General features: G+C 36.1%; 1 protein-coding gene across 1 annotated transcript in view; it reads left to right on the forward strand.

Annotated features, from left to right (window-relative positions):
- Positions 1-10,904, forward strand: part of LOC143786175 (uncharacterized) — a 34,591-nt gene extending 23,687 nt beyond the window's left edge. Inside the window, exons 16-28 of the mRNA XM_077275464.1 lie at positions 39-130; positions 250-356; positions 448-797; positions 893-996; positions 1,329-1,444; positions 1,943-2,128; positions 2,245-2,459; positions 3,365-3,462; positions 3,904-4,007; positions 4,847-5,032; positions 9,032-9,231; positions 10,537-10,625; positions 10,747-10,904. Coding sequence (XP_077131579.1) covers positions 39-130; positions 250-356; positions 448-797; positions 893-996; positions 1,329-1,444; positions 1,943-2,128; positions 2,245-2,459; positions 3,365-3,462; positions 3,904-4,007; positions 4,847-5,032; positions 9,032-9,231; positions 10,537-10,625; positions 10,747-10,889 — 1,990 coding nt within the window. The 3' untranslated portion in view covers positions 10,890-10,904. The remainder of the gene's footprint in view (positions 1-38; positions 131-249; positions 357-447; positions 798-892; positions 997-1,328; positions 1,445-1,942; positions 2,129-2,244; positions 2,460-3,364; positions 3,463-3,903; positions 4,008-4,846; positions 5,033-9,031; positions 9,232-10,536; positions 10,626-10,746) is intronic.
- Positions 10,905-11,286: the final 382 nt, after the last annotated feature.

Consider the following 11,286-nt stretch of genomic DNA (forward strand, 5'->3'; position numbering starts at 1 on the left):
AAAAGTTTGCTAACCTTTGAGTTTCGTTATTTTCACAGTGTTTTGGGCCTATCTGTATCGTACTCTAAATTTGACCAAAGCAAGAGGGAACAAATTGGATCATGGATCACTAGTTTTCTTTCCGCCCATTGTAAGTTTAATGGAAATGTATCAGCATGGGTGGGGCCAGAGATCCTAGCCATGCTAATCAGTATGGATTGTGTCCACCACAAGTGCATTTTATTAACTAAATTATTTTTGCCTTTTAAGCTTGCACGAAAACAAACGCAGCCGATTCTATCAAGTCCTACTATGGAGCGTTTCTTCCAAATGTTGACTTTACTTCAATATCTGTAGCTTTTAGCAATGCAGAGATGGTAAGTTGCTACTTTGAAGTAATCAATTCTTCATTAGGGTAAATTGTAATAAATGGTAATTCAACGTATTATTGAACTTTTTACTTAACAGGAATCTGCAATAGGAGGCTTAACAGACTTCCAATTGGCCCAATACGTTGGTGTTTCCAAATCTTTCAGCAGCTATCAAACAGCTTTACCTGTTCTGCAAGTACTGGATAACAAAGACATTAGCTTCATTTTCAATTTTCTATCTGCCTTGTCAGCGGATGACTACGGCCAAGAGATCTCATACTCCTTGCTGTATACTGCACTCATCAAGCTTAACGCTTCCGACGATCCTCTTTGTAGACCACAAATAACCACGATCTTCCAAGTGAAATTCAGCTTCTTATTTAAATATATCAATAGTTCTATCCTCGACCTGATTGTCCTCGGAGATTGCTCCGATTACCAGGCCGTGTAAGTAACCCTGAGATCTACACTTTCCACTACTTAACCCTATTCTTTGCTCTATGGTATTAACTAGATTTTGGCTACATTCTGTTTTCTTACAGATATGCCGCTATTGATTTAGATTATTCCAGTTTTTCAGAAGATGTGCAAACATTATTGTATAACTACCGACGCGATTACTTAAACTCAGAAGTACAAAAGTCAGGTAAGGGTCTTTTTTTTTTCCTGTATAGAATCTAGAATTCACATTGGATTTAGAAAACTCATAGTGTTCTGGAGTCTTTCCTATTTAGCAGAGCAGATAAAGTTTTCAAACATTGTATTTTGGACTGGAGGATGTTACATGCTCATGCATTGCATAGAGAGCAGCACATGAACCCTAAAGGAGTATCAGAGACTGCTTCTGTGAAGAAAAAAAAAGACATTTTAGCCTGGACAATGTTGTTTTTTTTTATATATTTTCATAATGAGCCCAATAAAGTTGAGTACTAGTACAAAAAAATAAATCTTGTAATAAATGATTTCTTATTTCTGCAGGATCCGCTTGCACATACGGTGTGTCAAGTTCCGTGTGGTTGCAGCTCAATTTAGGGATGTCCGCTAGCAATTTTTCATATGATGATATTATGGTTTTCAATCCCTACTTCGATGGAGTAAGTCTTTGTTCTCGTCAAACTTAGTTATTATTTTTCCAGAAAAGTATGTTGCTAACACCCTGTACCTTCTGTTGACTCCCAACTCCCTATAATGTGGAAATAACCATAAGCTATCACATAGTATCTAATATAAGCGCCATACTGCATGATGTGAAAATAACATTGTCATAAGTTGGCCAATTAACACTACCAAATTAATAGAGTGTATGGAGTCTATATAACAGTGCAGAAATATTACCATCCAAATATTATCTCCAAACATAAAGTAGACTTTCAACAGTGCCGTACAATTCATGGTGGTGGTCACAAGTTTTCGACACTAGGCCATCCGCGTGGTAGTTGATAGCACAGGTTGCACAACCCTAAGGATAGCATTTGCCTTGGAGACAGTGACTGATTTCCAGGTGTCTCTGAAGCTTCATTCTCGAAAGTAGTTAAACCCTTTTCAAAAGCAAATGTGTTGACCATTTCTTTGTGCTTTCTTTTATTTCCTAGTATCTTGCTTTTGCATATCTCAGCTTAAGTCAAAGTCTGCAGCTTATCGAAACATCTGAATTATTGACTTCTGCATCTCCAATAGACTTTGAGATTCGTATATCAGCAGTCATCACCTTCCTGAAAGTCAAGGGATTTGAGTACTTAAAATTATTCATGATAGAATTGAAAGCATATCTAATTCGGGTGAGTGGCGGTCTACCAGAAAACACAATGAATTAAAAGCTACACAAAATCTTACCGCATTTGGTCCTCTCAAATATTGTTTTCCAATGAGTTCATCTTGTTTTCTTTCTTCACAGATTAATATCCAATTTATCGTCAACTTTAATGTCCGAAGGCTCTTCTTACAAGGGGTTTGGGCAATTTTGGAACAAAGGTTTGCCGAGTTCAGCACTAATGATTGGCTCATCTGGTACCAAGAATATTTGCCCTTTGCCTTGTCTGCAATTACCACCCAAGAACTTTCCGTACTCTCCAACGGTGTGGTGGATGGCTGCAACAACATGCAATCCATGTATGTAGCATTTGACTTGACGCTGAAATGTTTTAGTTAATAAGCTGTAATTTGCATCATAGGTTGAACATACATCTATGTTCTAATCATTTTGTCAACCACAAATGATTTTTTTGAGGAAGCGCTTACAGTAAGTGTAAGCCTTCTTTTGGGTTGGTATAAACCAAAGTTTTAACAAGTTCTACTTTTGAGTTTTTGACGAAGAGGAACACAAAAATAAAATCCGTATCAGACAGATTTGGCATTTAGAAAGAAAGAATGGCATCCGGAGCGTTAACTTTGATCATCATGTCATAGACTCTATAGCAGAGATATTACACAAGACAATCATCAAGAAACAGTTGTCAAATTGAAAGAAGGGCTTCAATTTTACCCGACCAGCTCCACTCTTGGGTTGTGTTTGCTATTACAGTTTAGCTCCATTAAAGTGACTATATCTCACAGACGACAAATAAGAGTAGCTCTGTTTTTGAGAAAAAACAACAACAACTCATTATAGTGTTAGATAGAACAATTTGAGAGGGGTAAACAATTAAAACGAGCTTAGTATAGAAGGTCAAAGGGGTAGCACATTTTCAACATTTTTTTTTATAATTTGACAATTAATAGAACTATCATTCTTCACATCCAGGGGTCACAAATATGTCTATGATTATGTCTTGGACATACAGATCATTAGTAGACACAGTAGTCCTGATTCCATCAGACAGAGCAGATTTTTTTATACACTAAAAGTAAAAATCCTCTTGAATGAGGAACAGCAGACATCTTGAAAAATCGAATTTTTCATTTTTACAAAGAATAACATTTAAGAACGAATGCTTTGCGGAACACCGGCTGCCACAATTATTACAATGAAAATTAGAGTCCATATTAAAAATTTTTTGCTTGCATTTCTTCTTTAGTGTTGGAGGACTTGACTCTGCAATTGGGCAAATGGAGGACGAGACAAAATCTGATGTTGTCAACTGGATAGTAGGATACCTTCAGAATGACACAAGCAGTAAGTGACCACATGTAAAGAGAATGCTTTATGTAATTCTATTACTCGGTATTCAATATATGTCTATAGAAGATAAGTCAAGTTTTGTTTTTTTTCTAAAACGTTGCTATTTATTTTCACAAATTGGGGTGTGTTTGCTTTATGGCAGCTGCAACGATTGGTTGTTAGCGGTCAGAAATATGTCCGTAGACTAATATGCACTCCAGGAGCGGATGGAGTACAGTTATTACCGTAAAGATGAGACAATGGCAGGAGAACTCTATACAAGACCGTATCTGTGTGCAAAGTGTGTTGCGCTATTTTCTAGGCTTCTAGAAATACAATAGTGTGGCCCTTAACTCACCTCATTAATGACTATGCAGATCGAGATTTTGTATAATGTCTCTGGTAACTTTGTTTCTTCACCAAATTACTCAAGTTTTAATATTTCTCTTTTAAAAGGATGCGTGGAAAGTGGAGGCAATTGGCTTGACATCAATTTCAAAGGATTTAAATTGGAAATCAGTATTATAGTAATAGAGACGCTGAATCCCAATTTTGATGTGGTAAGAATACAATTCAATGATGACAACAAAAAAAAAGCAACAAATCTTTTTAGGAAGATATGACTTTGGTTATAAACTATTTCTTACAATCTAAAAAAAGTCATTTTTGTTGAAAGTACATTTCCTATACTACATCGCTGCATAGATGATGATTCTTTACAGTAAGAGCAGTGAGACTACGGATTTTCTTGAGAGACAGATTCTTAGCTTTGTGGCTTTGTCGGACTGAGATCCTAGGTTTTGAATCCGACTCCCCAAAAATTACAAGTAGTTTAAATTGGAATTTTATATTGTGAACCGATATAAGTAAAGGCAATTTCAGTACAGCGCTGTGGAATATGTTAAAGCTATATAAAATATAAAAATATACAAGTGATGGGTCTTAGATTGATCCAGGCTGGAAGGAGGGTGAAGTGAGGATGGAACGTTTCCTCTAATATGAGGCTCTTAGTAACTGCTTCATTGAGATTTTAAGTTTATTTGGATCAAAATTAGACTTAATAATAATAGGTTGAAGTTCACAGAGCCCGCCAGAAGAAGAGATTTTGAGGGACCCTCCCTCTGTCTATACAGAACATGTTCCCTCCCACCTTTAGTTGCTTTGTAATGTTATTACATAGGACGTAGAATAAGGTCTAATAGGTTCTTTTTGAATCATCTGATAGACTCTAGTGGTAAATTATTGTCCCTAAAGTCAGATCCATTGGGGTCTTCTTTGGAGGATCAGCTTGTACTCTTATAAGACAAACCAACTATCGTAACACAGTTAACGTCCATATATTTTTGGATTGTCCACTGTTAAAAAAAGTCTTTCCATTTTGTTCCTCTTTCTTCTACAGCTTCAGGCATTAGATCAATTTTCCCCATCGCAGATGGGACAAATAGTATTCACCAAAACAGAAGCACACAGCAATGTAACCCTCATAGAGATCATCTTTGAGTACCTCATAGTTGAAAACGACACTGCGAAGACAATCGAGAATTGTGGATTTTTTTGGGACGGTTTTAATGAACAACTTATTGAGGTAATAACTTGAAGCTATTGTATTGCATACCTTCCATTCAATTTTACAAGTGCCATTTCAGAATTACTTGACAATCCTTTCAATGTCTCTAAAACACTGGGTGTAATGGACAGCTAGAGCAAATCAATGATGAGTGTGCAAATGATTCTGGGTGTTTTTTTACCCTTTTACTTCGACAAGCATAAAAAAAATGAGAAAAATGTCACGGCAAGCATCCATATCACTATAAAATCAGAAGGTAGAGGGATAGGTTAGAATAATGTTCATTCATTGTAGCAAACGATGGGGTGCAACAAGTTTACCGCAATTTTCTGCCAAGCAAAATAAAAAAACAATAAACCATTAGTTGACAAAAAAGAAAAAAAACAAAATACTGCCTTTTGATAGGAAACAAGAAATCGTTTACAGAATTCCTTAAGGAGACGAAGGCGGTCTCTTTACAAGGTAAGATGTGGTATTTATCATCAGGTGTCACAGTGGGCCCTATGTTTCTTTATTAGTTCTTTTGCATTGTATCTATAATGGAATTACAATGATACAAAAGAAGGCATTATTCACTCCTTTAGTCAGATTACTATCTTGTAAAGAGATTTCCTTGCAGCAAGAGGGAAGCAGAGATAAGGTTTAGACTGGTAAGGACCCCATTGCGGTTCCTAAAAATCAGATTTTTTTATTTTTGTGTATTGGTCAACATGCTGATATTATAATTTGTTTTGACAGCAGAAACAATTATGAGTGATATAATAATATATAAGGTATTTAGATCTTCACCCATCCCTGCACCTTCTTGATGCCAAGGAATGTTCTACATACCTCAGATCTGTGCAATGTAATTACTCCAAATGTTTGATCTCACAATAACTATTGGTCAACTTTCGATCAGTTATTGTTGGCAAACATGGTATGGGATTTTTACTTCCTCACAAACAAAGCAATTAACTTATGGAAAGACTTGTTTGCAATTATTACAATCAACCTCTAAAAATCAGTGCATGCATTATTTATAAGGAACAATCACATCATTCTGATGATATAATTAGCTCTTACTGTCTAACCTGTTTGACTGGATCTACTGTCGTTATGGTTCATTTGACAACTAATTAGTATGCTGGATTTTACTGGGGTTTCACTGGTGAAATAGATTTATACAGATTCTTAAAACTCCTAAAAAACATATTAATCAAGTTTAAACTAAACATCGGGTTTAGACCAAAATACCCCCTAACACCAATCTTTGCTTCTAAGCATTGGCTTAACATTTAACACAAACTTGTTCTTTTTATTAGCTACATAACAAATGTTTTGCATCAACTCAGTGGCTATATTAAATTAGAGGTGGTGCAGGTGTCTCAGTGATGTTCCTAATTAGTTCTTATATGGAAACCAATGATCTAAACCTCAGAATTCCGCTCAATGAACTCAACATTTAAAATGATAGAGAAATACTGTATATCGGACAGAGTTGTGAAGTTTCAGTTGTTGGTTTCCTTATGGCATTAATGATCTGGGTGATTGGACTTTACTAGTTGGATTTGCTTTACATATATCCTCTTGACCCTTTTTAAGCGGTAAATATTGCAGCTTTTTTTTTTTCATATCCCTTTCTTCTATTTATTCAACAATTTCCCTTCTAAGGTTGTGGGAAAATGCAAATGCAAAAAGTGAATTTCGAAATATAAAAATAACTTTTTGGGGGGATTTTAAGTGCCCTCTCTCTGGGATCAGAAAGATTAGTGATTTGGGTTGCATTAAAGAAAAAAAAACACCATTAGTGCCCACTTATATTTTTGTCATTTCACATAATGTTTTACGCTTTACAGTTTTTCAACCAACGACATAGAATGAATTGAATATGGTGTATGCTACGTTCAGTTGTCTACAGTACTAATATTGGGCAATAGGTGGAACTGGGAACTCCGACAGCCATACATTCTAGCACACATAGATATTTCCTATACTTTTGGTATTGTCAAGAAAGGATTGTCTGAGTAACTATGAAAAGGCAGACTGAAGAAGTCTAATGAATTTCCAACTCTTCTTCTCATAAAACAAAATATAACCTATCTCGTAATATCGGAGGCATGTTGGTAGAAGAAATGCACTGGAGTTGGATTTTTTTTTTTTTTTTTGCTGCATTGTTCCTCATAGGTGATCGTATGCCCTTGTGTTATGGTGGGTAATCCAATGCTTGTTGCAAGCTGGTGAGGGGGCATGCCTCTTTATAAACTGAATTATAACACCCACTGGCTCCTAGTGAATAGCACTGAATTCACTGAAGGGTAATGACATTACAGACTCAATATTTTAATGTGTTTACACCAATACACTTACTGTATAGATAATGGTAAAGAAATGCCAACATATTCCAAGTACATGTGATGGCATCCACACACATACATATGCGCATACATATAAAGTACATACAGACACACATACATTACATACATATATACAGACATACGCGTAACCATACACACATACAGTACATACATATACACATACATATATATCCGCATACAGACACACATACATTACATACATATATACAGACATACGCGTAATCATACACACATACAATACATACATATACACACACATATATATCCGCATACATATAAAGTACATACAGACACATATACATTACATACATATATACAGACATACATGTAACCATACACACATACAGTACATACATATACACACACATATATCCGTATACAGACACATATACATTACATACATATATACAGACATACGCGTAACCATACACACATACAGTACATACATATACACACACATATATATCCGCATACATATAAAGTACATACAGACACACATACATTACATACATATATACAGACATACGCGTAACCATACACACATACAGTACATACATATACACATACATATATATCCGCATACAGACACACATACATTACATACATATATACAGACATACGCGTAACCATACACACATACAGTACATACATATACACACACATATATCCGTATACAGACACATATACATTACATACATATATACAGACATACGTGTAACCATACACACATACAGTACATACATAAACACACACATATATATATATATATACATATCCGCATAAAGACACATATACATTACATACATAGATACAGGCATACATGTAACCATATACACATTCAGTACATACTTATACACACACATATATATACGCATACATATAAAGTACAGACACATATACATTACATACATATATACAGACATACATGTAACCATACACACATCAGTACATACATATACACACATATTTATCCGCATACATATAAAGTACATACAGACACATATACATTACATACATATATACAGACATACACGTAACCATACACACATACAGTACATACATATACACACACATATGTATATATATATATATATATATATATATATATATATATATATATATACATATATATATATATATATCCGCATACACACACAAATAAAAAATACCCGGAATAAACATACACAACCATTGATACCAACACACTCATGCTTACAAACAGTTATCCATAGATTAACACTAACAAACATACACGCTTACATCTAGGCAGACATGTAAATTCATGCACATAAATACACACACAGATGTACATATATGTAAGCACATAGTTGCATACATGTATCCATACATTAACACTAGCATACATACTATATAATTTATACATGCTGGTACACATATATACATACACACCCATCGCACACACACATCGCAGATGTAGTCAGACATTTCGGTGACAGCTCAGGTCAGGCTTCCTTTCTCTGGAGTTACACTTTAGGTAATTTAGGCCTTGTGTGTGGTTTAAAGTTTGACCTGTATCTCGGTGAGACCCCAACCAGCTCTTTTTTTTTTTCTATGACCAGATAAAATGTCTCCTATTATTAGGTTCTGAGGAAAAAAAAATATCTTATTTATTTCCAACACATTTACTTCTTTTGTGCAGGCTGACGAGTTCACTGAAGAAGTCAAACTAAAATTATTGGAACTGACGACGGAAGAGATTTCCTTGCAATATTCCATATTCACATACCAACAATGGTACCAGTGGTGGGCCGTCAGACTCGACTTCGTGACAACAGTGGTTACCGTAGACATCCTTGCTCAAATCCCATTGAACATTTCTTGTGCCTCCTACAATGCTATGTAAGTGATGCCGAATAGAAGTCATATCTTCCTAGTAGGGGTATTTTTTCTTCATTTCTCACGTAGTCACGATATGATAGTAAAACAAACGTTAACCTTTATCCAATCGGATGATTAGAAAGAAAGTGCTAAAGCTCCAACAATCAAAATGAAGCCCTCTTCTTGAAACTGGTTTACTCCACTTCAAATCAAAACCAGGAACCAGAGAATCTAGTATTTTTTTTACCCCCCATTCCTCTTGCGATGTGTCTTCCATATTGCTTGCTAACATTGCAGTGACTTACAGAAGGAGAGCCGAATCTAAGAAGTTGAAGAATAAGGCCTAAATTAGTTGAGACTTACAGGAGAAGGATGGACCGTTTCGTATGGTGCATACACCCTACGCAGCTCCAAGAGGCAGGAGATGCATCTAGGGAAGAACCAGCGAATCTAGTATTTTTTTTACCCCCCATTCCTCTTGCGATGTGTCTTCCATATTGCTTGCTAACATTGCAGTGACTTACAGAAGGAGAGCCGAATCTAAGAAGTTGAAGAATAAGGCCTAAATTAGTTGAGACTTACAGCAGAAGGATGGACCGTTTCGTATGGTGCATACACCCTACGCAGTTCCAAGAGGCAGGAGATGCATCTAGGGGAGAATATCGAGCAACATAAGAACATAACCAAGCTAGGTCAGGTCTACAGGGGGACACGTGAATTCCCCGGAGGGCCCTCCAATCCCCTGGTGGGCCCTCCAACCCCCCCATACGGGCAGTAGTTGACACAATAGACAACTCACAATCATCATTTATTTAAGAAACCATCCAGAGCTGATTAGATGAGGAATGTGACCAACATTAGTTAACTCCCACAGCAGAAGGGTGGTCTTTTTCGTAAGGCACCTACACCAGCTCCAAGAGGAGGGAAACGCATCAAGGAAAAAATATGCCACAATACAAGGGTATAATCCCGCTCATCAATCATTTAACGAGAACATTTGTGAATGTAATACTTGCATGTAGCTAAAGTTACTGTTGCGTCAGTTACTGATAGGCCCAGTCCAACAATGGACATAGCTACATGGGCTAAAGGGGTAGTTGTTGTACGTAACCCTCTTACCCAACAAGGTCCAAATAACCCTCAACCACATTAGACGGGAAGATCAGAATTACAAATGGCGCATGGTGGGTAGGGCTTCTGTTATAGATCTAGTAATACACCTCTGCCCCAACAGCAAAGGATATCGAGTGAACATTGGTACATTTGTTTAAGTTAATATGATTTCAATTTAAAGTAAAAAAAAAATAACTTTCTGTCATATTACAGCATATCTGGGCTGAGTGGAAACTATGAAGAAACTAACGAAACAAGCCGGGATGCCGTCTACAACTTCATTATCTCATTCTTTACAAAGGGTGAGTAGATTGTGCCAACTGATTATGCAAAACGTAAAAAGTATCTACACCATTATCAATCGTTATTGCCATTACCAGGAAGCATTAGGATTTATACTCGCTTTTGTTGTATTCTTCCTAGGCACGAAATGCTTTGATTTGGAAGTCACCACTGTGACCTTCATGGACACATTTGTGGGAAATTACCGTGTTATGTTTACTTATGAACAGCTCATACGTTGCTTCCCAGAATTCAATCCCGTAAGTATTAATGTCTATGGCTAGTTAGGTTAGATCTAAAAAGTGAATGAGATCATTCTAAAAAATATATTTAAAATGTATAATTTTTTTTATTCTAAAAACCTGGACATTTTGATTTACAGTTTATTTTTTTTAACCTGTAGTTGGACCACCTGGCTGAAGAAGCGGACGTGTCCCTTTAATGAACTTGAACATTAATGTTCTCACATTTTTACTTTTCTTTTAGTTTGACAAAGGAGTCTTTTCAACAATGTCTGTAGTACAGATAGGAGACATGATGGTTCTGGCCAACGTGTATGAAAGCCAAGAGTTGTGTGTTCAAGTTTTTGCGTACCTGCAGACGCTTTCAATCGAGAATGTGGATATCTGTATTGCCCAGTTCACCGCAACAGCCATAAAGGTAGGCTTTATAAGCTGCAAA

The sequence above is a fragment of the Ranitomeya variabilis genome, chromosome 7 (assembly GCF_051348905.1).
Source record: "Ranitomeya variabilis isolate aRanVar5 chromosome 7, aRanVar5.hap1, whole genome shotgun sequence".
In the NCBI taxonomy this organism is placed as follows: domain Eukaryota; kingdom Metazoa; phylum Chordata; class Amphibia; order Anura; family Dendrobatidae; genus Ranitomeya; species Ranitomeya variabilis.